The sequence below is a fragment of the Pleuronectes platessa genome, chromosome 12 (assembly GCF_947347685.1).
Source record: "Pleuronectes platessa chromosome 12, fPlePla1.1, whole genome shotgun sequence".
Classification (NCBI taxonomy): Eukaryota; Metazoa; Chordata; class Actinopteri; order Pleuronectiformes; family Pleuronectidae; genus Pleuronectes; species Pleuronectes platessa.
Window position 1 is genome coordinate 15,864,022 of NC_070637.1, and position 26,636 is coordinate 15,890,657.

General features: G+C 43.2%; 2 protein-coding genes across 3 annotated transcripts in view; one reads left to right on the forward strand and one right to left on the reverse strand.

Moving 5' to 3' along the window:
- Positions 1–19,023, forward strand: part of marchf8 (membrane-associated ring finger (C3HC4) 8) — a 102,003-nt gene extending 82,980 nt beyond the window's left edge. For both annotated transcript variants that reach the window (XM_053436758.1, XM_053436759.1), the window contains 4 exons: positions 3,640–3,719; positions 10,082–10,262; positions 11,501–11,636; positions 15,533–19,023. In XM_053436758.1, the coding sequence (XP_053292733.1) occupies positions 3,640–3,719; positions 10,082–10,262; positions 11,501–11,636; positions 15,533–15,837 (702 nt within the window). In that variant the 3' untranslated portion in view covers positions 15,838–19,023. The remainder of the gene's footprint in view (positions 1–3,639; positions 3,720–10,081; positions 10,263–11,500; positions 11,637–15,532) is intronic.
- Positions 18,289–26,546, reverse strand: alox5a (arachidonate 5-lipoxygenase a). The gene is made up of 14 exons (XM_053436753.1): positions 26,201–26,546; positions 25,067–25,265; positions 24,450–24,531; positions 24,242–24,364; positions 23,634–23,740; positions 23,352–23,524; positions 23,109–23,255; positions 22,818–23,021; positions 22,650–22,736; positions 21,807–21,985; positions 21,518–21,639; positions 21,056–21,156; positions 20,190–20,360; positions 18,289–20,009 (listed from the first exon to the last, which is right to left on the reverse strand). The coding sequence occupies exons 1-14, from the start codon at positions 26,348–26,350 to the stop codon at positions 19,830–19,832; spliced, it is 2,025 nt and encodes a 674-aa protein (XP_053292728.1). The 5' UTR covers positions 26,351–26,546; the 3' UTR covers positions 18,289–19,829.
- Positions 26,547–26,636: the final 90 nt, after the last annotated feature.

Consider the following 26,636-nt stretch of genomic DNA (forward strand, 5'->3'; position numbering starts at 1 on the left):
CAAATCCAGAGAAATCCAAGATTTTACTCAAGGTACGTCACCGTCTTGTTAACTTTTAATTGCGTAATATCTGCTGTGCCCGTAGCTGTGACTTCCAAGGCAAACATGTGATGAAGGAAAAACACACTGTGAGCTGGTTAGCCAATCAGCTGTTTGGTCCCCATGAATCGAAGTTAATCGAAAAATGACCTCATCTGTGTCTTTTAATGTTTCCCACGATCCCACGCTGCTTCACAACATCATCGAATTGGGTTCTTTTGTTAATGTTTTGATTGAGAGACCGTTGGCAGCTGGAGTTGCATATTGTACGTTAAATGTCGACCTTATTGCTAATGAAACACTCAGATTTATATACCTGTGCTGTGACACCATTGCAGCCCTCTTCAACCCATGATGTCTAATTAGCAGCTCATGATATGCTTCTTAACACAGTCGATAGTTTCTAAAGTAAAAGACGAAAAGTGTTGAAGCATCCAACTCGAATCATCATCATCAGCAGTCTTTGAAATGAAAACAGATTAAATAGTTTCAGGTTATCCATTAAACTCAGAGACTCATTTAGGTCAATCAAAGGTCCTCGTCTCAGGCGAGGCTGCTTTTAAAAGGAGCTGTGTGATTGAAATCTGAAGAGTCACACAGGCTTTTAGGAAGTTAATCAGTACGGTTACGACTCCGTTATCATCGTGTCTCTCGGAGCCAGAGGGGGTTCTCTGTTGGCCAGCTCTCATCAGATGATTAACAGAGGCACGGGAATATCATATTTACACAGCTGTAATAAAATATAAGGAATCAAGATGCTGTCCAGTGACATGAGTGCAGCCACCTCTGATTTTATCCAACTATTCCAGTTCAGGTTTCACTCATATGAGGCTTTAGCTTGTGTGACATACATTTATTTCGTTTTTAGTCGAGCTGGGGGATATAGCCAACAATTATATCAAGAGCCAAAAACGTCATATCAGCCGTCAATTCATGTCAAGTTAAATTATGTTTTTATTATCCGTCCATAAAGTTTATGACTGAATGACCAGAGGGGAAACCAACAGTGCAACATAAAAAACAATAACACAAACCCAGATTTCTGTTATGTTTAAGTTTGCTCCTGAGTGACGGTTGTGTTTTTAAACGGAGGACATTTAAAAAACAGTAGTTTCTATAAACTGTATTGTGTTTTCCTCCTCACAGTGCTTGCACAACGCATTAGCAAGATATCGATACATATTGGATTTTTGTTTTTGCTATCAAGGAAAATTATATTATATAATTATATTGCCAATATTACTGATATAGTTTTAATGCCCAGTCCTAGTTTTCAGTTGTTGCAGTGTAACTGTAGCGCTCGAGCAGCAAGTTTCACCTCAGTTGTGCTCCTTGCAAAATAATAATTTATTTTTCCTGTGATCTTATCTATCACTTCTCCGAGCTGTCTCTTCTTATTACATTTATATCCCAGGCTCTTGTAGCAGCTGCCACCTTAAATGTGAACTATAAGAGAAGAAAAAAATGAACTAATACATTTTAGAGAAACGTGTGTAAACTCAGGTTACAATGAGCAGAGAGAAACTGTGTGTGAGAGAGAATCTCTGCTGTTCATGTAGAGTCGGGAAAACCAGGCTGAGGGGGGGAACAGCAGAACATTGAATTCTCCATTGATTTCTGTCTGGCCATGAGCAATACATTTCCCCATAGTTAGAAATGAAATCGATAGATAATTAGTTTCTCATTGGAAATGCCATCCTGCGCTGTGTCTTTACGTTAGCAATCCAAACAGTATCTGATCCCATTCTTTATGTCCCTGTCCAAACTGTAGCCGTCACTGAGGGGAACAGCAGCCGGACGTCATGACGGGAGAGTTTGACATTTAGGAAATAAGCTCATTCACTTTCTTTTTGTGAATTAGCTGAGAAGAGTGATTTTATTATTTATATGAAGCTAGAATCACATGATGATTTGCTTCGGTGTTATTTTCTTCTAATTGTGACCATCATTCGCGTTGGTTATGATAACAGTGTGTGCACCATGTTAACTGCTGAGATCTGGAAAGGGAAGTGGTCAGACGATTGTACCAGAGCTCTGCAGAGACCTTTAGAGCAGCAGATGCTCAATGTTAAAGAGGCACTGGACCAAGATATTAAATCACCTTTCATCAACAAACACATTATTCCTGACATCAGAACTGAAAGACAGAGAGACAGCCTTTGTTAATTATGCCACAGAACTCCCTGAAGGGCTCGAATAAAACTGTAAGACACATGATTTTATTTTTAATATTTAAACTATTTCCTTTAGCTGAATTTGCTATTTCTATTCAATCTTTTGTCTTTTATGTGAAGAACTTTGTGTTGCATTGAATGCATTTATTGTGTTCTATAAATTAAGTTTATTATTGTTATTGTAGTCATTTTCAGCATAACCTTTTGAATTATAGATGCCCATATTCAATAATTAAACATGAAATATTACAATAGACCACATCATACTTACTTACTTAGGCTGCAACAGAATTTCCCCTTCTCGCTCTGAGCTCATGAAAGATCATGTTGTGACGTAAATGGGCCGACGGCAGTCAGGTCATTTTATTTACAGCTAAATTGTTGTCAATAGTTAAATGATCTTATAGATGAAGGCTACGTGCAGGCTCCCAAAGACCCCATCTGCATGTTCTGGATCATAGACACACAGTCACAGTTTAAATCAGATTCATGCCCGATTCAAGCATCTTATACTTGTAATTCCAATTGGGAAATATCTCCCACTGATTTAAAACAACGACACTAAATGAAACACCAACCCGATGGTAAAACTGACTGAAAATCCACCATCGGTGGCACTTAAATCCAGTTAAATCCAATATTAACACTTAATCCAATTGTCTACACAACATTAGTATCATGCATGGACGTGTGAGTTGCAATAATAGGAGGTTTTCACTCTCAGCTTCATCACTGTGTGCTCCAGCCACTGTTGACTTGTTTCCGGTTTCCTCATCAGACGTTTTCATAGCAAAGTGGTCGTGTGGCAGGATGTCAGCAGTAAAATATGATCACGTCCAATAGAAATTACAGTCAAAGGTTTCTTAAATAAAACCCAAGTGGCAATAAACCTAATGTTTCCCTTCATCTCATCCTTTTGTTCATGGTATTTGTATCATAACGACCTTGTACCTGCAGGAGCATCTGTTAAAAAATTCTCCTTGGAGGTTGAACGGGTCTCAGGCCTCACATCCTCCAGCTGTGCCTTTCTTAGCGCCTCATTCTTCATAACTTGTCCCTGTGTCTCGCAGCCTGCCACCCTCCCTCCTCTGCAGTCTTGGTGTTTTCCGCTGCTCCACCACACGCTGACAGATTTCGCCCGGCATTACTTCAATCAGATAGATTAACCACCAGGGCTGTGGTCTTCCTTTTTATCTCCCGCTGAATCGGTCTGTGACATGTTTTTACTCTCTGTCTGTGAAGACCACATTCAGATGTTGACAGCCTGATGGTTCTCACTGAAAACAACCTACAATGTGCCTGGACCCCGTTTGTTGAGAATAGCACTGGGATTATTTCACCTCAGGGTTTGACTTGCATGTCTCGTTTTTTTTTAATGTTTTCTATCCTAACCGTAATCCTTTTGTGCTTTTGTTGTGTTCCTCAGGCGGGTAGCCCGACTTCTGTCAACGCTCCGTGCAGTTTCTCCAGGACGTCGGTTTCCCCCTCCAGCCAGGACATCTGCAGGTACGACCCCCTGCAACATCATTTCCCTCTGAGCGACACATTGACATGTACACCCGAGGACAAATGTTATTTATCAGTCCTTTAGTGAAGAAGCTTATCAGTGGTTAATGTTGGTTTACCCTCTGGCAGCTCACTGTCACTCTGTGGAGGAGCCTCAGTTGCGTGTAATCTGCTGTAAAATGGATTTGATTGTAACATGGATCATCCAGTGTTTCTTTTTTTGCCGGCAGAGCCTCTGAAATCATTCTTTTCTCTAAATTTCTTTTGGTTTCAAACACATGATCTCTTTTCCATTTTTCTTTCTTTGCCCTTTCCCGTTCCTCCTTCTTCTCCCTCATCTCCGCCATCGGTCACATGATCCTGTCATAAACGCACACTTTCGCACCAGCAGTCATGATCAGGACGGTCAGAAGCAGACCGCTGTGGTTCTGTTGAATTCGAATGGTAAAACCGGTCAAGGCTCTGGAGGTATTTCAGTGACCACCCTCTGTGCAGACGCCAGTCAGGCCTGCAAACATGCTAAGCAACTTGACTGGCTCTCTCTGCTCCGCCCCTCCTCCGTCAACCTCCGACCCGCCAGCTCGCTCAGGTTCTCCATGTCTCTGAACGACGTGGGCCAACGCGTGGACAGTCTCTGCCGGGGCCTGCACTTCATCGATCGCACCTGCTCGGAGGGAGAGCTGGAGCTGAAGCCCGAGGCCGCCCAGCCGGCCAGCTTGAATCGAAAGGCGCACACGCTCAACGGCAAGCTGTCTGCATCACCCCCGACCCCACCCCCACCCCCAAATCCTTCGGCCTTCTCCACAAGCACCCACACCCACCTGGTCCCTTCCTTCACCAACAACTACAAATACATGCAGGGAATCCCTCCCGCCGATTGTTTTACATCTGATCCTGCCATCGTGGCACCTCCTCCTCCACTTTCCAACGCCCACCCCCACCCGCATCACTCCCCAAGCGCCAATTTCCTCCGTCTCCTCCTCCCGTTTTCTCGATCCTCTACCTCGGCCAGCCTGCAGTGCTCCGAGCTAGGCAGCTATGGCTCTCACCTCCACATCACCAAGTCCTCCAGCGTCATGCTGGAAGCCAGCGAGACAGGGTTTCCCCCCCAGGATGCACTGGGAGATGACAGCATGTGTGAGGCGGCGTGGTCCAGTCCTGCTCTAAAGGGAACAGGCAGGCTGGCTACCCAAGATGCAGTCACAATGACTGGCCCAGGCGCACTTCTCGCCCCACTGTGCTACATGGATATGGATGAGGACAGTGACTTGGACCGCTGCACGTCCCCTTTGTCGGACAAAACTGTGCCACTGTCACGCTATTCGCTATCTGAGGACTGCTGCAGGTGGGTGACCGTCTGGATGGTGTGCTCCACACCCACCCTTACTGTGACTTGGTAGAGCCCAGACCACTCCCTGACCGTTAACATGGCAGTCAACCCCCCAGAGCTCTGTGGAGTAGTGGAGAGCTTCTCATCCTGTAGTGTAAACACCCAGCAAAAAGCTTACACCCCAGCCGTATTTGTCCTGAAAACCCAGCTCTCAGTGGAACCATTAATCAGAAGAACCTGAAACTTAGACGCAACCCAATAAACCTCCCTCCAGCTGCCCTGATTCAACCCCTCCTGTGTGTCTAGAGCCGAAATCTGGCTTCATTTCCCTGGTATCTCTACCCTGTTTAAAACTGGGTTTTACAGCTGTGTGGTTTTTAAAAATTTTTTATCAATGATGAATGCAAGTGTCTTAACATATGCTGCAAAGATTCATCATTGATTTCTGGCTACAAGCTTTTAAACTTTGCAATAAACGCAGGTACAGAGGCCATGAGCAGCAGAAGTTACTGCAGAAAATGTATTAGCATTGAGAGCCGGAGTCTGTTTCTGTCTGAGAGTGAGTGGAGCAAAGGCAGACGAGGGATAATAAATGGAAAAGGCCGGACACAGTCTGTGAGATTGGGTCAACAGAGCCATCACAAGTGTTTATCACTTGACAGTGCGTGTACAATCAGAGCCATGGTGCGTTAGGACGGACTGATAGTGAGTAATGTTTGATTATAGACCATGTCATGGCTGCGTATGATGCTTGATAGCGGTAAATTGCCAAGAAAAGGAACGTTAAGATCTCTCAGATCACTGGACCCCTTTTGGTCTCAGTATCTATGTCAGTTTAGTATAAAACACAGAATATGATCAGTTCCATAGGTCTGCCCCCGTTGTCTCCTCGGCTGTGGTCTGTGCTCGTACTCTGCTCCAGATTATGCATCTTACATGCGTCAGTGGTGAGCTGATAGAGAAACATGAGCTTAGACGTGGCAAGGTGAAGGCCAGAGATCAGGAGGGAGATTATTGGCTTCAAATAGCTTTTGTAGTCTCTGACTGCACAAACACACACACACACACACACACACACACACACACACACACACACCCACACCATGTCAGGTGGCTAGAAACGTGAGCTGTGCACAGTAGTAGCTGACCTCACCTGTGACAGTGCGTGTGTGTTGGCGGTTGTTGTTTTCACAGACGAATGACGTGTTAATTATCCTCCAGCTCGTTTATTGAAATCACTTCAGAGTGTAATGGTAAAACGTCTGATACGATGTGACCTGCTCTACTTCCTTATCAGAGATGTGACCTTTGAGAAACACCGAGAAACAAACTAAATTATGTTTGCATTCAGTGTTTTTCTACAACATATATAGAATGCATTTTCCAAAGATGATTTATTTTTATATTTTTGAAAAACTTTGTATTAACTTCTACTACAAGTTTGCATTAATGTCTGCTGATATGAGTAACCATGCAGAAAATAATGATAAATTTGGTTTATTTTTATTTTGAATCTAGTTCCATACAATAGTTTGTATTTGTGTATTCTTTCAATTTATAGAGATTGATGCTATAGTTTATGGTTTAGCTATAACTGAACCATTTCTTTAACACAAGGCTGTTTTACTCCCTAATATCCATATGAGCATTTGCCCTAAAGCATCCATATTGGCCCTGCTCTTGTTTCCAGGTTCAAGTTTCCAGATGCTTTATATTCTTTGACACATAACTGCTATATGGTTTTGATAAGGAGAAAGCCAGATAAATGATGACGAGATGTCATTTAGTAACAAATTGCAGTTACAGTCAGGCTTGTGTCTCTTTTCTTTGCCTTTTCACCTTCTCCGGTTCTTGATTTGCCCCTTCCAATTATTTTTTGGTGCTCTGATTGCTTGCACTCTTTACAAATTTGCACTGTCTTTCTCATGAGTGTACTGGTAGAGTATTAGCTCTAAACCAAATATTGCTCCAAAGAGCCTCTCGTATTGGAACACCTCCACAGGGACCCTTTTGAAGCTTCAATATGCAGTGTATCGTTGGTGTATATTTAAAACAAACAACTGGAGTCCATGTATTTCCTTAACATTCCTCCAAAAGTTAAGTGAAGTTCCTCTCAGGAAATTCAATATTCTTTTGAACATTTTCGCCCACACACAGAGAGAGACAAGTAACCTCTTCAGACATGCAGAGAGGGGTGAGGAGGAACAAGGTAGACGGCTCCCGGTCCTGCTGCTGCTGCTGCTAATTCAATTGTGTTCCTCTGTGATCAGCGTGTCTCTGGCAGATTGTCGAGCTTAAACTGCTCCGATTGAAAACAGGCTGAGAACAGGAGGAAACAAAACGCCTCAGATGTCCCACTCTGCCCCATATTACCCCTCTGAAAATCTGTTTAGCAGAAATACCCAGGAAAAAAAAGCAGATTGGTGCTAAAAAATTCATTTGAGAATTAATATCCAAGCATCTCCGGATGAGGGCAGAACAAGGAATAGCTGGAGGGGAGGGGGTTTAAAGTGACACGCTGCGAGAGAGAAGCGAGGCCACCGGAGAAAAGTATGAGGAAACAGAAACAAACATGATAACGGGGAGAAAGTGAACGCGTCAGCCAGGCGACCATGTTTCCCTCTCAGCTTGTGATTTTCCCCGACTCTTGTTTTGCTTCCCACATTTTAATGGTGATAGACTCTAACGGCCCCTTTTACCATCTTAAAATGACTGTGAAACATGGGAGTGATTTGACTGTGATGCAAATTAAATTTTAATTTCAGCCTCCCCTTCCTAACAGCGCTGACACGGATACACTTGATTTAGCTGTAAATTTGAACTAATCTGTTTAATATATGGATGTTTGCTATGTTGAATTTGCTGTTTGCTCATTTCTGTCATGAAAGTGCATTTTCAAGCGATATCCAGGCTGTTACAGCAGAAAAAAAGAAAAAAAATTCATGACAGAGGAACAGTCTCTTGCAGTCATGTTGTTCACTGATCATTTTTATTTCCACCCTGGCTCCATGTGGAGGTGTAGGGATTTTTCTGTGGTTATCCCGTCCTACGCTTTAAGAAAAAAACACATTAGCATTAGAACAATTAGTTAAATCTGTCCATTTCAGCCGGCGCCAGTTGTTGATGCGAGCACCGAGAGAGTTCAGGTCCTGAGGCTGATTTTTAAGAGAGGGATACAGAACAGTGTGTGCGATGAAAATCTGCAGTTCATCTTCAGATCCATACAAACAAACAAAACAACCCAGCCATAAACAAACCAGACGGGAGAAAACACCCTCTTCTCAAGATGTTAATTGTGCCTCGTCTATCCTTTAATCCCCCAATTCTTCTTCCACTCCCTCCACCTCCTCCTACTTTTTGAGCAACGCATAGAAAACGTCCTATTTTTATCATCCCGGTTCACTGGGTCTCTTAATCTTGTAATGCTTTGGCCAGATCAGCGAAGTCTGAAAATAGACGTTATCACGCTTGCTTACTTTCTGACACGTGAGTGTGGTCATGTGTCCTCACCCCCACACACACCTGAACCGTGATAAAGACAATCCCATTTGAAAAACCTGCTCTCTTGTCCACCAAAGCCACCGCTGTCTGTTTTGAACTCTGGGGAAAAGTCTTTGCTGGTTGGAAAGTCGTAGAAAAAGTGGATTTGAAGATATAGGTTGAAATACTCACCCCCCTCCACTGTGCTTCATTTATCTGTGGAGCCTCTGCAGGGAAATCATGTGCACTTTGTTCTACACTGCAACCAATTCTCCTCCGAGAGACATGAGCCTGAACTTTCATCAAAGTTTAGTTGTGGTGAAACAGACAGCAGCAGATTTTTGGGGCTTATTGCTCATTTACTCAGGACCTGAACATCAACAACAATGTCAAAGACCTGATACTTTAATTGTCAGCCTCTGCTTCCTCCAAGTAGGTGTGTTTGTGTGTGATATTTACTTTGTGTTTGAATCATGTCCCTTTCTTCTGAAACTAACTGAACTGAGTCTCACTCTTTTACTTGTTAAAGTGTGTTTGTATAGTCAGCAGCAGATACACAGACACACACTCACTCACACTGAACAGGCCAACGCCGACCAATATAGTCGTCCTTTGTGTGGGTGACTAATAGCTGCTATCCGCCACTCTGTCAGACAGGGTCCGATATATGTCATCGTTTGGACGAGAGGGGGGGGGGGGGTTCTGCTTCACTCTGATATTAAAAATCTCTCACTGAGAAAAAAACCTGTCCAACAGACACCTAATAAAATGTCCCAGTTTTCTGCAGCTGTGCCCAGAATACAGAACAGAGCAAACCATATTTCACAGTGTTACAATACGCATCCTTTTCATTCATCCATTATCTTATATAAGGCGGGCGACAGAGGAGCTGGAGCCAATCCAATTAGACGAGAGGCCGGGTGCAGGACATGTTGCCAGCGTATCACGGAGCTGACACACACAGACACAAACAACTGTTACATGCACTCGTTAAAGCTCATGCACTTGCAACAAATAACAGATTTAAGCTTGGAAAATTCACAGAACTAATGTTTTGAATGCAACTCTTTCTTTAACTGATTCTTCTACTTACAATTAGCGATCGACTAACACAATGATCATTACCGGCAATCAGTTCTATCAGTTCCCCCGGCGCTGAACCAGAGACTGCTGCTGCCACGTCCTGCAAAGTATCTCAGATTAGACGTGCTGTGTTAAATTTTATACTCCAACGCTGCAAGAACACGGAAGATTGGTTTCTGTAAATGTTATTTTAGTTTGTAAATTAAACACTCAATGAGTTTGTCTGGATTGAGTTTATTAATGGGACATGTATTGATTCTAATGAAGTAGATTCCCATCTGCAATGTGTGTGAGCATTTCCTAAACACCAGATATTCCCCTTTCTCTAGCTTGGGGAAATATGTGTCAGCTTTTCTCCGCCAACTCGTCTCTTTCTGATATCTCCTCTCCCTTTGTATTTCTCCTGTTAAAGCTGTCTTGCCTCTAGCTTAGTATTGACTGTATCTTTTTTGTGGGGGTGCTCCCGTAGGATTTGTCACTGTGAAGGGGATGAGGAGAGCCCCTTGATCACACCATGCCACTGCACAGGGAGCCTGCGCTTCGTCCACCAGTCCTGTCTCCAGCAGTGGATCAAGAGCTCTGACACTCGCTGCTGTGAGCTCTGTAAATATGAGTTCATCATGGAGACCAAGCTCAAGCCGCTGCGCAAGGTGAGACACAGACTGTGTGGGAACATATTTGTCTGAAGCTATTGTTAAGCCGTTACACATATTACTTAAAGGTAGGGTTGGTAATTTGTTTCTGAAAACCTTTTTTTTTTCCTTATTTATAGAACTCCTCCTTATAAATAGCAGTTAATAAATGAAGTTGTCTGGAAAGTGTGTATTAAAAGTATTAAAAGTACTTGCAAAGTGTAACTTACTCCCTAATGTGACGGAGTACTACATCAGTATGGCTGAGTCTCTGCGGGGACCTCTTCCTCTTACAGGTGTTTCTTCATCAGTGCTGCAGGAGGCGGAGTCTGTTACCCGCCCACTCTGATTGGAGCATTGGACCAATCACACGCTTATTATTGAGAACATAAAGAATGTCGACATGAAACGCTATGCATTGTAAAAATGTAGTTGAGTGGAATGTACAGATAAATGCTGAAAGAAGTAGTGGATGAATTTTAAAAGAAACATGAAAAATATATGTATTTGTTACATCCCACTGCTGGTTACTTTGTTACAGTTCAGCTTCAGTTAATAAATGCAGACCGTCGCTGTCACTCTTTAGTTATGAAGCTGTGAGCTCCAGAAGCTTTATCTGATCCATCTTAACCGAAGCATGACACTGAGCTTTGAAGCAGGACTTTTTTTTGGGGTGGGGGGATGCGATTCATTTCAAATGGTTTAGAGGCTGTTTGCTTCCATTTAAAGCTCTTATCAATCATTGTGGCCTGGAGATAGCAGGACACTCTAATTAAAATCCCTCCACCCTTCATTAGCTGCACAAAAAGGCCTTAAACAAATGCTGCGCCGGTAATAGCCTCTGAATCCCACGGGTGAACATCGGGGCTGCTCGTGTGTGAGCGTGCGGTCGTAGCGTTCATCAAGAGCCAGTACAACTTGTATATGCTGATGTTGTGTTTTCTGGGTTTTGTTGAGCTCATTTCCTGGTGTGTTGTGTTGTGTCGTGCAGCCAGCGGCAGACAAGGTGCTACAGTGGGTTAGCTGAGCTGGCTGGCAGGCGGCAGGGCGCCACTTTTCTTTTCTATCTTACTTCCAAGAAGCACTTTGTCGCACTGGATCCCGATCACAGTGGCACATTCAATATTTAGCTCACGCTCAGATCTGCTCCGGGAATCGGTCACGATAGCCAAGAGTGTTAAGTTTTCTGTATTCTTGTGTTTGGTGTTGACCTCTCGACCTCCTCAAACATCCTCCCTGTGTCCCCTCTGCCTCAGTGGGAGAAGCTACAGATGACGGCCAGCGAGAGGAGGAAGATCATGTGCTCTGTGACCTTCCACGTCATCGCCATCACCTGCGTGGTGTGGTCGCTCTACGTCCTCATCGACAGGACAGCAGAGGAAATCAGACAAGGTCAGCGCAGACTCACACATGCACACACACAACCACACACGTGAGGATGATCATGACCACACCGTCTGGTGTTTGATGTGCCGTTCGTCCATTCATCCGCAGTTTCCCGCCGTCTCCGGATCATTCATGCATCGTGTTTAGTGACAAATCTGCATAAGTGACGTGTTATGTGAGTGGTGAGTGTGAAATGTTCCCTTCGATTGGAATATACCTGGGTGTGATTCACATGCAGGAGCAGCAAAGTCACGGCTGAGACCAAACAAATGTTTAGAGGGGTTTTTCAGTCTGTGAGGATTTTCAGACTTTAACTTCAATTCAGTTCACTTTGAAAGCGAAGGTTAAGAGATGAAAGAGATGAAGGAAAGAGATTAAAACAGACTTTTTTTTATCTTAATCAGATCTCCTTTTAGATTGAAATCTCCACAGAGGTTTTAATTGCAAAGTGAGGTGATGTTGGTTCACTCTTACATCTTGAAAGGGGGTTTGATCAGGTTGCTTGTGTGTGCTGGGAATTTCAATGACAGTCAGTTCATGGTAAGTCTTTTTTTTAAAGAATATCTAATCCGCACAAAGTTGTATTGTCTGTGTGCTTGTGTACATGTGCACGTGGGTTTTTTCCTTCAGATAAAGAGAAGAAAAGAAAAAGATTGGTACCGTTCTCATGTCTAAATATGAGACAGCCTTGACTTTCTCGGTCCAGTTAAGATAAGTTGGGCTACCAGTAAGGTTAAGCAGCAGTTTCTAGATTTTGAATAATGCGAGAATTTAAAGGACAAAAAATGTCAGTCCCTTCCTCCACTTTCAGCTGCGCAGAAGTAACCACAGACCACCAGAAATAAACCACACACAGACTGGGCATTTCGAAACGACATTTCAGCAATTGTGCAAATGCAATAACTTGACACTAACCACCAGTAGCAGTTATGGTTCAAAACAAACATTTCCACTGCCTCATCACAGTCATGGGAGGACCGCTGCTAACTGGGATATTTGTGTGTTTAAATTTAGTCCCTTTTTACCGTTCTGCCATGAGGTGTTTTTTATTAATATAACCGGCTTCACACTGTGGCTTTGTGTTGAGTTAATATCTCATGATAGTGGTATCAATCTCCTTTAACACGAGGACAGAGCCCATTTCAACAGAGTCCAAAAGTGACAAAGTGTTCTTCGGAGGAGGCTGTGGCCACTTTTTGATGAACACATAGCCTGCAAGGTCACGGAGAAGATGGCTGCTTTGTCCCATGATAAGCTTCCAGACTAACTAATTTTCACATTTATATTTGCCAACCTGTTGCTGAGCATGGATTGTAAAAGCCACAGGCAAAACCAGTCAGTAGGTCATTGTGATCTTTAAAACCTCCAAATAAAAAGAACATTTATGCCGAGGAGTTTAAAGGCCTCTGTAGCGGCCCCTAGAGGCTGTGCTGCTTCTGGCACAGGGTTCAGAATCACTTTGCCACAGAGCGATCGACAGCACCACCGTCTCTAGAGCCCCGCGGTCTCACCCTCCGGCTGAAATCGGACTCTGCAGTTTGAACGATGAGCCGCTGTGACGCCCGATGGCTCGTCGGCCGCTGCCACTCTTTCCTCTCTGACATATTCGCTGCTTCTGAGACAGTGTGCAGATGGAAGAACAGCCTGTGCCTGTTAAGCCCAACCTGATGATTCAGACTTGTTAGCATCCTTCAGGGCTGTCGGGTTCAGTCACCATGGTAATGCCAAATCGTTCCTCACCAGTACCGGTTGTCCGTCTGCAAAATCACGCACAGCCACAGATCTGTTCCTTGTTTACTACAGATTAGCTGGAATACAACTTGAAATGTATGTTCTATTGTCTTCTTTGATGGAATGTGTGTGATTGTAAGATGCATCTGTAATATCTGACTTCTGGCTTTTCTATCAGTCTCTTTGTGTGTCTTTGGTAATACATGATACTAACACTCTCTCTACACATGCAGCCGGAAGAATCCCAGGTAAACATTTCACGTTTGACCTTTTGACCTTCAAATTGTGTTTTCCCTGTCAGCCAGTTCTTTCCCCACCGCACCTCACACCCTTTTTACTTTACCCTTTTCTGCCATGATGTCAGGACAGTACCAATATTCACACCACCTCACTGAATGTTCCAACCCAACGAACGCAGACAGATACAAGGGCGAGGGGCACACTGTGATTTTCTATTATTACTTATCATTTATAGTTATATTGTCTTTTAAAACGTCATTCAATTTAAATCTCTCAGACATATTCGGGTACATAAGAGGAAACAGGTGCAATGGTTCATTCGGATGCAGATAAATAAAAAATAAAAAAGAAGAAAGTGAAAAGAATCACCTCATGTATTCACCTTCAAATTCATTTATTCACTGTGGATACATGCTGAGAAATTCACGGACATATAAGACACATTCAACTCTTTCATTCATACATGAATCCACTTGATATATAAAAGCCAGAGTTGCAGCTGTTCAGCCTTGTAACTTTTTTCTGTTTAATTTTTGAAGATCCCTTTCCTGCCTCTTTGTTTTTGTTTTGAACGAGGCTGCCACTTGTTATGAATATTTACACTTGCTAAATTTGCTATTTTTTTTTTTTACAACCCTTGCTTGGAGCCTCATATTTCAGGGGTTAGCTATTTGCAAAAAGGCTGGAACTGCCTCAGGGGCCGTGGAAATGTTTTTGCACTATTAAGCAAATTAATGAAAACTCACAAACTGCACATTACTGCTAATCACTTTGTAATGCTTGCTGTTGAACTGTGTTTTTTTTTCATCTTGTTCCTTTATTTCTTATATTCAGTTAGTTTGGGGGCATTTTGTGCTTTTATCCAACTGTGTCATTAGAGACATGTCAGGGACTGAGAGGGGAGAGACAAGCCCAGAACGTGGGGCGATGCTGAACCCCTCGGGCCACTAGGCTGCCCCCCCCCCCCCCCCCATTCGTTTCTATGCATGTCATTTAAACCTACTTATGTTAGATCGCTGCACACTTAACACCCTGAATGATCTGACATACAGGGATTGTTTTGCTCTGCACAATATAGATGAAATCCTCCAACACAATAATTGAAAACTTGTGATCTGGATTTCAACGATTAGCACTTTATATTTGCCTGATATTTTTTCATGAAGATATTTGCATAATTGTTTGAGAAATTCACAAAACTGTCAAAAGCTCTATCACGCAAAGAAAAGAAAAATCCTGGACCTCCCGCCTTAAGTGAATAAGCTCCAAAGATGAATAAGTTCTACCATTAATAAGCTCGTACCCCGCCCCCTTCCACAAAGTTTCAATCACATCAGTTGTGTAGTTCTTGCATAATCCTGCTAAAAGTCAGAAAAACCAACAGCATGAGGAGGAAACTAATTCATATTTCTCTTATGGCCCAACGTGCTGCAGTGCCACAGAATAATAATACGGGTCAAATCTCAGGAATATTTCAAATACTGCAGAGATTTCAATGAAAAATAGTTCTATATCATAAAGAGAATAGTATAGTGAAAAGGGGGTTTTCTATAATATTACATATTCTGTGTATCATGTTGTGAAACATCAATGTGAACATTCGCCTGCTTCTTTAATATGCAGCACATTGAAGCACTGTCCTGTAAATTTATCCTCCATTCAACATGTGTAGTGTATTGTGTGATAGCCCCTCCCAGCCACATACCTTCCTTGTTAAAGTTAAATGTAGTTCAAGGTTAATCTGTTCAATGATTGACTGAAGCACCTTTTAAACTCGCAGCAGCTTAATGAGCCATTCTTGTCATTCCTGGTTTTGTTCTGACCTCCTGAACCTAGCAAACAGAACCTTCACGTACGAGACTGTAGACTTTCCTTCACAGGCTGGTCACTGATTGACTCGTGCCCATGTGTCCCTCTGTGTTTGCCCTCAGGGATCCTGGAATGGCCTTTCTGGACCAAGCTGGTGGTCGTGGCCATCGGCTTCACGGGCGGACTGGTGTTCATGTACGTCCAGTGCAAAGTCTACATACATCTATGGAAGAGACTCAAGGCCTACAACCGGGTCATATACGTGCAGAACCGGCCGGAAACGTGTAAAAAGCTGGCGCTGGAGAAGCCGCCGCTCATGGAGCCGAGTCTGGAGAACAAGGAGGCGCTGGTCCCCACCCAGTCGGACACAAACTCCTCCCAGTACACAGAGACAGAGGACTACAGTATGGAGGTGCTCCATGTCTGACCGCTCAGACGACGCCATTGGTTGTCCCTCGAATGAGACACACACACAAACATGCCCACGGTGACGCTGGAAGGACCAGATCCCAGACTGACCCGCTGTCGTCTTCTGGTCTTATGTTTCTGTAGAGACAGACAGACGGACTATGACTGTCCTCCTTTGTCCTCACCCCTCCATCCTCCTGCACCCTTACTCCACACTCATTTCCCAGGACTGGACTGTTTTTACTCAGTTCTGTAAATGTCTGGAGAGGCCTGGAGTTTACAAATCTACACACACACATACGCACACACACATATGCACACATACGCACACGCACACACACACACAAATTCTTGTCTGTACCTCTGGAGGAGCAGGACTGAGACAGATGGACTCACAAACGGCTCCGGAGGTTTACACATCTCTGACCCGTGGTTTCTTCGCTCGTGGGTTTGTTAGATTTGTTCCTTTTTTCCTCCTGTCTGTGATTCTACTTGGGCTCACCCTCTGTGGATCAGTCTGTAGTGCCACGCATCGGATCTCTGGAACATTCCAGCCACTGCCGTCCCTGTCGCCGTGGTCTGTCAAGTCCACGCTGGTCTGCTGATCCGACCAGCGACTTGATCTGGACACGCATTGAAGCACTTTTCTTCTTTTCTTTCTTTAGTTCCTCTTTATTTGTTTTTCTTTCATTTTCAAGTCTTATACATTGTACGTGGGGGAGAACATACTCACACAACCTTGAAAATGTTTCCTGTATTATTTGACGTTGCATTTCTTTAAACGCACATACACGTATATATATATATATACGCTCCTGTGGATGGCAAAAAGGAATTGGGGTTGAAAAATGGAACCAAGCTGAAAGAATCGTGTGAGTGTTTTAGTCGATACTGAAAAACGGGTTTTCATTATGAAACGTCAGGCTCATAGCTCTAAAGGAGATTATGGAAAAATCCAGCCACATGACTTCTCTGACCCACTGCGACTTTGTGAAGGCTTTGAGAATGTAAACTTTTTAAATAATGGTTAAAATAAAATATAAAACATTTCAAAAAAAAATTTTTTTACCGGCCACAGGAAATTGTGGGATAATTTCCACATCCCTCACAATATAATGTCCCTTTGGGCAAAACCAACGTCGCTTTTTTTTTTTTATCATGTGACTGAGACAGTATTAACAATGTGATATTCCATGTGCAGGTTTCAAAATGTTTGCTTAGTCATGGGATTTGCTTTGAGAAATTTGCAGCTGCCTGTTTTCAGTCTGTGTCGCTTAAATTTTAAATAACTATGACTGCTCTAAATTGGCTTTTTGCTCTGCAGATCTAGACACACACACACACACACACACACACACACACACACACGTTCAGGATCATTACCAGCGCATGTGGGATGAGCAGGAATCTCATTTTCAGTGAAAGTGTCTTGTCTCTTCTTCTTGGCGTCTCTCACATGTCGGAGGACGTCTATTTTAGTACTAATCACACGGCGGCCGGCATGTTCCCGTTCATTTGATTGTTTTTCTCACTTCTGGCCTTATGCGGTTCAAATGAGACAAGTTGTTCCAACACCTCTTTTTTTTATTCCTCTGCAGAAACACAGCTTAAACAGTGTCGCTGTGTTAGTTTTCACTGTAGACATTTATTTTGCATTAAAAAGCCATTATAAAACAGACCTAGGTTTTCTTCCTGAGCACAGTCAGCCTCATCTTTCATTGATGAGCTGACTGCAGCGCCACCTGCTGGTGCGCAGCTGGAGGCGCAGTCTGAGGCAGGCGGCTGCTGGTTTCTGAGGGGGTGACGGTTGTTGTCAGGGCTTTTGTGTACGTGGGAGCACAGTGATGCCAGGGCTCATGTTGAGCCTCATAGCCATTCCAGCAACACACACACACACACACACGCACACATTTTTAAAAACTGTCTTTGATACCTGTGTACTGTCCGTGAACAACGAAGGTCCAAATATACCTGACGATTACTGCTCAGCAGCAGCAGCAATAAAGGAAATCAGCGCTTTTTTGTTTTTGGAGACAGTGCATACTGTACCTGTGTATATGCCCCATGGTGACTTGAGATCTGGAGTGTAATATAATTCTGATATTAATACGAGCCAAGGGAGCTGTTGTGTGTCAAGTTGGATTAAGACCGAGGAATGAGACGCTCAGTACCCACGAGGCTCAGTGCAATTAGACAGATAAAAAGTGCAATTACCCCTTTTCTTGTTCTTCTATTCTATAGTTCTGTACTGGTGTTTAATGTCCAGGGAGTCTTCTGGGTATGAAAAGATTAATTTTTTTCATTTTGTGTTGTATTTATTTTTAAAAGAAACAGAGTACAATTTTGTTCATTTAAAAAAAACAAAAAAAAAAACTTCATTAGTAATTTTATGCAATTTACACTTATTCCCCCCCGGCATAAATACCAGAAAATCACTTGCACTCATGTTTAGTCATTTTTGATATGAGGGTTGTACAAAGCTTAACGTGGGAATCTGCTCCAGCTTTTATTGCTTTTTAAAATTGCTTGTTGAAATTGGTTTTAAAAATGCAGAATAGACACGTTTAACCACAGCATCATATTTGAATTTTCCACAACAACAAAGAAGAAAAAACATTGGATATTTAAACATATAATTTCCTTGATCTGGATGGTTAAAAGTTGGGCTGTATATTGTGCATTTTGTTATTTACCACTCATAGGAGCTGGCTCCTCTCATGAAGTCTGACACAGAAGTTTTGATGTGGTCCTGATGAAGATGGAAGCCTCTAAAGGGCACTCGAACAAGCAGACACGTTTCTCTCAGAGCAGCTTCTTCTTTCAAAGTGTCTATCGCCATGAAATTATTCTTTTTTTCCACTTCACGATCCCACTGAGCAGGAAATCAACTGAGAAGAAAAGGTACTTCTGTTTTTCTTCCTCTTCTCTCTTCGATTCTCTTATGTCTGGGAATAGTGTAACTTGCATAAAGCTACATTTGTTTACTACTGACTGGACTTGAACATATATGACTGTTCCCCTGTCTTATAATATCATTCCACGAGTTTGTCTGTGAATTTACTTTGGAATAGTAACTGTAAAAAATTTGGTAAAAGTACATATGTTTTTAAAAGAAATATTGATGTGTTTTCAGTTGAAGTTCCCATGTTTGAACAAGTATGTAGAGTTAAAAAGAACAACCAAATAAAAATTAAGTTACTTTTAACGCTCCGTGTCGTTGTCAGTGTTCAGATATTTGTGTTCTGGATTTGAATTTAATTGTCACAATATTTTTGACACTGTTACAAACTGTCAATTTTGCATTAATGTAATCAGTAGCACAACATATTAGTTTTGCACAATGCCTCTTCACTGATGACAGCCAGCGGTCGGAAGCATTATGTTTTCTGATTGTCTGTACGTCCGTCCCATCCGTGTGAACATGATATCTAAACAACACCTTCAGGGAATTTCTTCAAATGTCTTGCAAACATTAAAATCATTTTAATTTTGGTACAAATGTTCATTTACACTCATGAAGTAACTGATAAACTCTGGGTGGTAGAAGGTCAAAGGTCAAGATCACAGTGGCCACACAAAACGTGATTTTTGGCATTTTGAACATGATATATTCAACCTGTCTTTGCAGCATTTCTTCAACTTTTGTCCAGCATGAGTCTGGAGAAAATGTACGGAAACTTCACTGGTTGGTGGAGTGATGCAACTATAGTGAAGTAATTTTAGTTCTCTCCGTTTTGCTCTCCTAAAAAGGAGCAGGTAGTTGTGCACACTCTGAAGATCAACATGAATTTAAATTTTTAACCTGAAGTAACATTTATCAACTTGCACCCAAAATAAAGGAAGAGGTTTGAAAACCTGGGCTTATGTTGTCTTATCTGAATTTCCATATACAGTATCATTAAACTTGTATGCTCTGGTGACAAAAGCATATTTGTACAGTGCAGGAACATCAGCAGAGCCTCAATGTGCTATTTGTACAAATATTACACAGAGACGTGTGTGTTTTTCCCCTCAAACAGCGACGCTGTTGGGGATTTTGTTAGGGGACATGTTGTAGTACGGCAGCTTCTTTCCCTCGTTCCTCCTCTTGATGGAGCTGGTGATCTCTGCCAGCCGCGTCCTGAACTTCTCCATTGCCTCCTTCACCGGCTTCTCGATGAAGTGCTCGTCGGGATACATGCCCAGGTAGAGCTGTGGAGGGCGAGAGAGGGGAAGGGTCATTCAGCCCGGAGGCACGGAGCAAGGTCACAAGCACATGTCGAAGCAGAGGGAGGCGTCAAAGAGATCATTGGTTTGTTTGGTCCTCAAAGCAACACAATCTTTAATGAGACCTGTGTGTGTTTGTGTTTGGACCTGTGGCCCCTTTCGTACCTCGCTCTCCTGGTACTGGCTGAGGGCCCACACGGCGCCCAGGTGCCAGCTGGAGCGTCCGCGGTCAGGGAGGCTGTCGAGGATCAGGTTCACATCTGCCACGCCCTTCTGGTTGGGCGGAGGCTTCCTCATGGTAGAAGGAGCGTTGGGGATCCAGGAACACCAGTCAAACTACACAACACACACACAGTGAAACCATATGTGCGTGTCCTAGACTTACAATTCTGAGGAGCATGTACTTTTTCTTCTCCTACAAAAATCTACTTCGCAACAGTTTAGTCATTGTACTTGAAAAATATTTGTTTGTTTTTTATCTCCTTCAGAGGAACTGGAGGTTCTGGTGAATCTGAAGTGTTCCAGAAAACCCATTTCTCAGTAAATATGTTGAAATACACCCTAATCCTCAACCTTTAAGGAGGTGTAAGATTGACCTCCTGATCCGGATCCACACCAACTTTTAAGGGGTTATTTTTTTACCCTTACCAGACGCTTCCACTAAGTGTCATGGTCATCTGTCCAGTAGTTTTTGTATATTCGTTCTCACAAACAAACATACAATCCAACCAACAAACACATTTAGAGGGGAAACATAACTTCTTTGGCGGAGGTTCAAAACAAACCAATCACAGGATATTTCAAATACATTTTGCGTTGACATGTGTAGTATAGTTTAGTTTGTTGTGGTTATTTTTAAGTCAAGGAGGAGCCCTGCCTCCATCGCTGTGTGAAGAGGATCATAACACATGACAACTAATCTATAAGAATCCATCCGAAAATCACGTGTATTTCTGTTTAAATCAGTTTTACAGGATGAAGACATTGAGTGACAGGTTATTTTATATACGGTGTATTTATCTATAACTCACTTGTCCAAAGTTGACAGCCGCGTGCTGCGATGAGGCGGAGAACACAACGACAGTCAGGTACTCTGACAGCTCCTCACGTGTTTTCAGGGCCTTGGGAAACTCTGGGCACAGACAGACATCACAGTGTGCTTCAGTCTTTAAAACAACAAACCGTGCGAGGACCCTTTCACAACAGATGCAGATATGCGGTGGTGAAATGCAGGAAGGATATTAGAACACAGGGCCTCCGTCAGTGACACCTTCAAACCACTCGTCTGTGTCAGATCTGAATTTATGATGCTCTCTGTTCCCAGTCGTACCTGACTTCTGCAGAGGAACCCGGAACTAATGAAATACTGACGGCTGGCGAGCTGCTTGTCTCCACCAAAGGGGAAGCTTATTGGTTAGCTGCTGCAATTTGTTGTGCCAGAGTTAAGAAGAAACATGTTGCAAAGAGACGAGTGGTGTAACGTTCTCACCCACCACAGTGATCGAAGTCCTGCATCCCGAAGCTGGACGCGTCTTTGACGAAGGCCTGGATCTCCACGTCCTGCTGCACCGTCTCGTCGCTGGTGTAATAAATATGCACCACATCGGACAGGAAGCTGCCAGAGGAGAGAGAGGAAACAGGACAGCAGTCACGCACAGAGGAAACGTGAAATGCTCCAACTTCCACTACCTTGGAAATTCTGCCACTCTCAGGGCAGCAGGTTTCACCATCCATGTTTCTTCCTCTCACTCAAACACACACCAGCCGATCATCTCCACAAACCTCTTGGTGGCCTCCCACACGCTGTTGCCGTCGTCCCTGAAGAAGTAGGTGGGCAGCTCCTCCTTGCTGTCCATTCCACGGGCCTTGATCATGTCGGGGAAGCACAGAGACCTGAAGGTCAGGGTCTTTGTGGCCTTCTGAATCAGCTGCACGTGGCCACCTCCGCCTGTCGCGTTGGCCTGGATGAGGACGGGGAAGAAGCAGCATCATCACCCATTGCTCTGGCAGCATGTGGTCTTCACCTCTTATTTGCATGTGGTGTCAAAAAACTGAAATATATGCATACACAACTATTTGTTTTTGGAGCTGTTCTCCCTAGAACATTATTTCCATGTGATACTTAAAGGTGCAGTGTGTAGAGGGGTCTTTTGGCAGAAACCGAATATAAAATGATCTTAGTGATTTTTTCGATAGTGTTTAATCATCTGAACTGTTGTTTTCTTTACCCAAGAATTATATTTAAATGCCTTAAACTTACATTGTGAGCAGGTCCTCTCTATAGAGGCCGCCATGTTTTTTCAGTCATCCAAACTGGACAAGCAAAACACCTTTTGAGTTTTAACGACACCTGAAGGTTCTCTTTGATGTCTGGAAGACTAGGGTGAGGTGAGGGGTATTCAGATGTAACATCCATCTTCACCACTAGATGTCACTACATTCTACACACTGAAGCTTTAATGTCATTTGTTTGAAAGTGCGATACAGATTAGCAGGTTTCTCTCTGCTTTTCATTTCCTCGGTCATTTCCATTTGTTCCTATTTATTTGCATCTTTTTTTCCTCTCCCATTTAATTTGAAAAGAAATAGTAAATCTACTACTCTCCTCTCCATCCACGGACTCACCTTGTCAAAGATGCCGTGCTCATTGATGAGCTGGTCTCTGGCCTTGGTGTTGATGGCGATAGTGAAACGAATGTGCGGGATAAGAAGCTGAGAGGAAGGAACATCAGCCAGTGAGCTCACCGGTCAATCCACTTGATCAATTTGCCAATAACTCAGCAGGAGCTTTACCTTATAAACGGGGTGAACCGCTGGGAGCTGCCTGAACATGGCGATCGCAAACACCTCTGTTATGAGATGTGTCCTGAGCAGGTGCGTGATGTTCTGGTGGTACTGGAAATCAGCCGAGCGCACCCAGATCTTTGCCAGCAGCCAGTCATACTTAGCGTCAGTGGGCAGGAAGATTGGGGTGTCTTCACCTGGAGTCTGCCCAAGCTGGAAAACAATTGTTTTGTGCTAAATTGTAAATTGTAAAAGGCAACATTAACTCCATGAAAGAATACCTGCTCAGCGTCACTGTACCTGTATGGCTATTGGCAGGATCTTGTTGAGCGTGTTCTTGTAGAGCAGACAGAGGGGAGCTGCCAGGTACTGCAGCGTGCACGGGTCTGTGCAGTTCGCTTTGATGCCATCTAACACCTCAAAGTCCACTATGTAGACGTTACCTGCCTGGAGCCAGAGCATCGCTTTGTCCATCAGAGGGAGCGTTGGAGGGGGACACAGCATTGACACAACAAAGACAACAAGACATCAGCCCGTCTGTACCTTTATTTCCTCGTCCAGAGTCAGCTCCCTCTCCAGGCTGGAGGAAACCATCTCGTGGGTGACGGGAAACTTGTCGGGAAGTTTGGTGCATTTTTGGATCACTACTGGGTTGCAGCCGTTCAGAAACTGGTATCCAAACATGAAGTCCTCCTTCCAGTGTTGCATCACATACTCTAAATGATATTAAATTATATAATATCAATATTATATTATATGACAAGTAATACGACACAAATGAAATACATCATGCTAATAATAATAATAAATATATATGAGGCTGACCTGAGATTGTGTTTTTGATTCTTACAAAGATCTTCTCAAAGTCAGCAAATTCGGTCCAGGAGGACTGGAACATGTGCATGAACTGGTTCACACACAGATTCTCTATCCTGGAAAACCAAAGTTACACCATCATAATCACATTTGTCACAGGTGTGTCAACAAAAAAGGTAATAAACGCAAAAATCTGGTGCAATTTTGTGTAATCTGTCAATTAAACACTGCAGATTCTGGGAAACAAAATGTAAATATATGTATCTGCGATCATTTATTCAGCAAGAAACTGAGTTATACATCATTTGCCTTCTTTCGAAAGAGCAACATCCAAACTGTCCTGCTCAGTATCTGCTTTGCATCGTTGCGTGCTGGTTTCACGTCCGCATGAGAGGCGGATGCAAATGCCCCTGGCGACAAACAATTACGCGTCTGTCTTTCCAGGTAATCCACAGGTGCAGAAAACAGAAGCATGTTTCCAGCCTGAAGCTCAACATCTGATCACGGCTTCATGACGACTTTCCACTGAAGCAGTGCACGTCTCCCCTGACTCACTCCGCTCTGTCCTCAGGGGCCTCCAGCTCTACTCAAGCAGCCTGTTAGAGGGGAGCACTTACGCCTTAACGTAGTTCAGCACAAAGTCCACTCCTTTCTCACTGTCGAACTGGATGTCTCGAGGCAAATCCTGGTGTCTTTCGGCATCTATGCTCATAGGAAAGCCCGGCTGCCACTCCTTCCATCTAGAGGAGACAGCAGAGTTATTACTGAGCCGTCCCAGCCTCCTGCAAGGGCCAGAGAGAAATTACACGTGGAGAGTGAACTCGCCTGTAGGTTTTTTTCCTCATATTCAGCTCTTTTTGTCTGTGCTGTTTGACCAGGCCGATCTTATCATCCTGAGGCAGATGTGCTACAACACACACAAGACAGGCGCTGCAGACTCTGACTGATGAACATGAGGAGTCAGGAAAACTGGGAGGCAAACTCACAGATGAGCTGAAGTCTACTCATGTTTACTTACTGGGTTTTATTTCCTTTTTATTTCCCATTCATTTTATTTGGTTTTATGTTCATTGTATGTCCCAAAAGCCAGGGGCGGATCCAGGAGCAGGGCCAGGGGGGGTCAGAGGCCCCGGCTAATTTCTGATTGACCCCTGATGTGCTCGTGTCCTGTCAGTAGTCTGTTTTTAAAGAGACTTACTGACGATACTAACAATAAATGTGACAGTTTTTTATTTTTCAATAAAGTGCTCAAAGTTATTGAACAAGGAGTGACTTAAACGTGCACCTTGGACATATAATTGGCTCCTCTGTGTAAAAGGTGGCCCTTTAACAACCCCTGATTTAGAAAAATCCTATATCAGCCACTGTGTAAAGCGTTTTGAGCTGCATTTCATTTATGAAATCAAAAAGTCACATTAAATCATGTTTATTCTTATTCTTACCTCGTCCGTCCCGCAGCACCACCTCCTTGTCGCCCACCAGCCAGCGGAAGCAGGGAAACTCTAAATAGTCTCCAGAGGCGGTCTTGACCGTGATGTACTTGCAGTACCAGTCGTCCTGCACCCAGTACTTCCTCTTCTCAATCTTCACCAGCACAAGCTCCCCTAGGTCCTCCTCAACTCTCACCTCATAGGAGTCTACCTGCAATTTAGTTAATGGCTAAATAAAGAGAGCGTATACTGGGGGAGAAATGTGTACTTTACTGAATCGGGGTGTGACATTATTTCAATTTCACCTGTAAGTTTGGGGTTGAGCGATACCACATAGCAAAGAACATGAATCAAAAGTATTATTATTTCATTGATTTTTAAAGGGCTCACTTTTTCTTAGTCACATGGAATGATGTATACGTTGTAAAAAGCTAAATTATACGTAACATGCATGATGTAATAAAAACGTTTTTTGTCAGAAGTGGCTTCTTACTGACAGATGTACAGAACTGGTGTGTGTGTGTGTTGTTCGATGGTTTCTGTTCCTCTTTTTGTGAATTGCTTACATATCGTTTTGCTTGTTTGCATAAATTGCCGTTGATATTTATAGTGATACTATTCTTATATTTAGTTTTTTATAAATTGTATAAAGAATAGTATAAGTGGATGTAATATTTTATTTAGAAAACTCTCTTAAAATGCAGCTATGGAAAAGTATTTTTACTAGACCTTTGATTTACTTATCTCTAAAGTATTTTATTTTTATAGTGTGTATATTATATGTGTTTCCCTTTACTGTGAAACCCTGAGATCTGATCTAGAAAAAGTTTTATGTAAGTTAACTCAAATTTCATTTCATTTACTTCTAGCTGATTATCATTGGACAAAATTTGTAATATGAAACAAAAAGTACAGATTAACATGATGGCATCAGTTTGAGAATGAATGTAGAAAGACCTTGGATTCATTTCCACACCACTAAACAGTGCACATTTTCTATTGAACAGGATAACTAAGGGCATTATTGATTTTTACTTTACTTAAAAAATCCTATTTATGTGTCTATTTGCAGGTATTGATGCTCATCATCCATCATAAGCTGAAGACGACCTCCTCACAGCTCTGCAGCAGCGCAGCCTCACTTACCGCCCCCCTCTCAAAGTCATTGTACAGAGGTTTGTCCAGCAGCGTTCTGCTGCTGCATTTCTCCGTGCCCACCAAGGTGATGTAGATGTAGTCGTCTGTCCCTGCGAACCACTGGTCCCCTGTGGCAACAGTCACCGTATAAGAAGGCATGTCGAGGTCAGACAAATGTCCCCGAGGACCAAGAACTCTGCAGAAGATCTGTTCTGCTCCCAGCCACGACAAGTTCAGGTTGCAGCTGAGGCAACTTTCCTCTTCTTGCTCAAAACTGTTTCACCAACTGTGTAGAGGACAAATACCACGATGTGTAATCAGGCAGAAGAGGGCGGTCCCGGAAGGACAGCAGTCAGTCTTCCATCGGCGATACGAGGGATTTTTAAGCGTTACTCTGTGAATGAGGTCAGAGTACAATACGTCCATGCTTCCCAGGTGTGTTATC

What these genes read in the sequence shown, in the direction of transcription:
- alox5a (XM_053436753.1), bottom strand. Translation starts at nt 26,350, where the DNA reads ATGCCTTCTTATACGGTGACTGTTGCCACAGGGGACCAGTGGTTCGCA. An exon ending in ATGACTTTGAGAGGGGGGCG is followed by an intron (nt 25,266 to 26,200) that starts GTAAGTGAGGCT and finishes ACTAAATTGCAG; the next exon opens with GTAGACTCCTATGAGGTGAG. An exon ending in AGCACGGCATCTTTGACAAG is followed by an intron (nt 21,986 to 22,649) that starts GTGAGTCCGTGG and finishes GTCCTCATCCAG; the next exon opens with GCCAACGCGACAGGCGGAGG.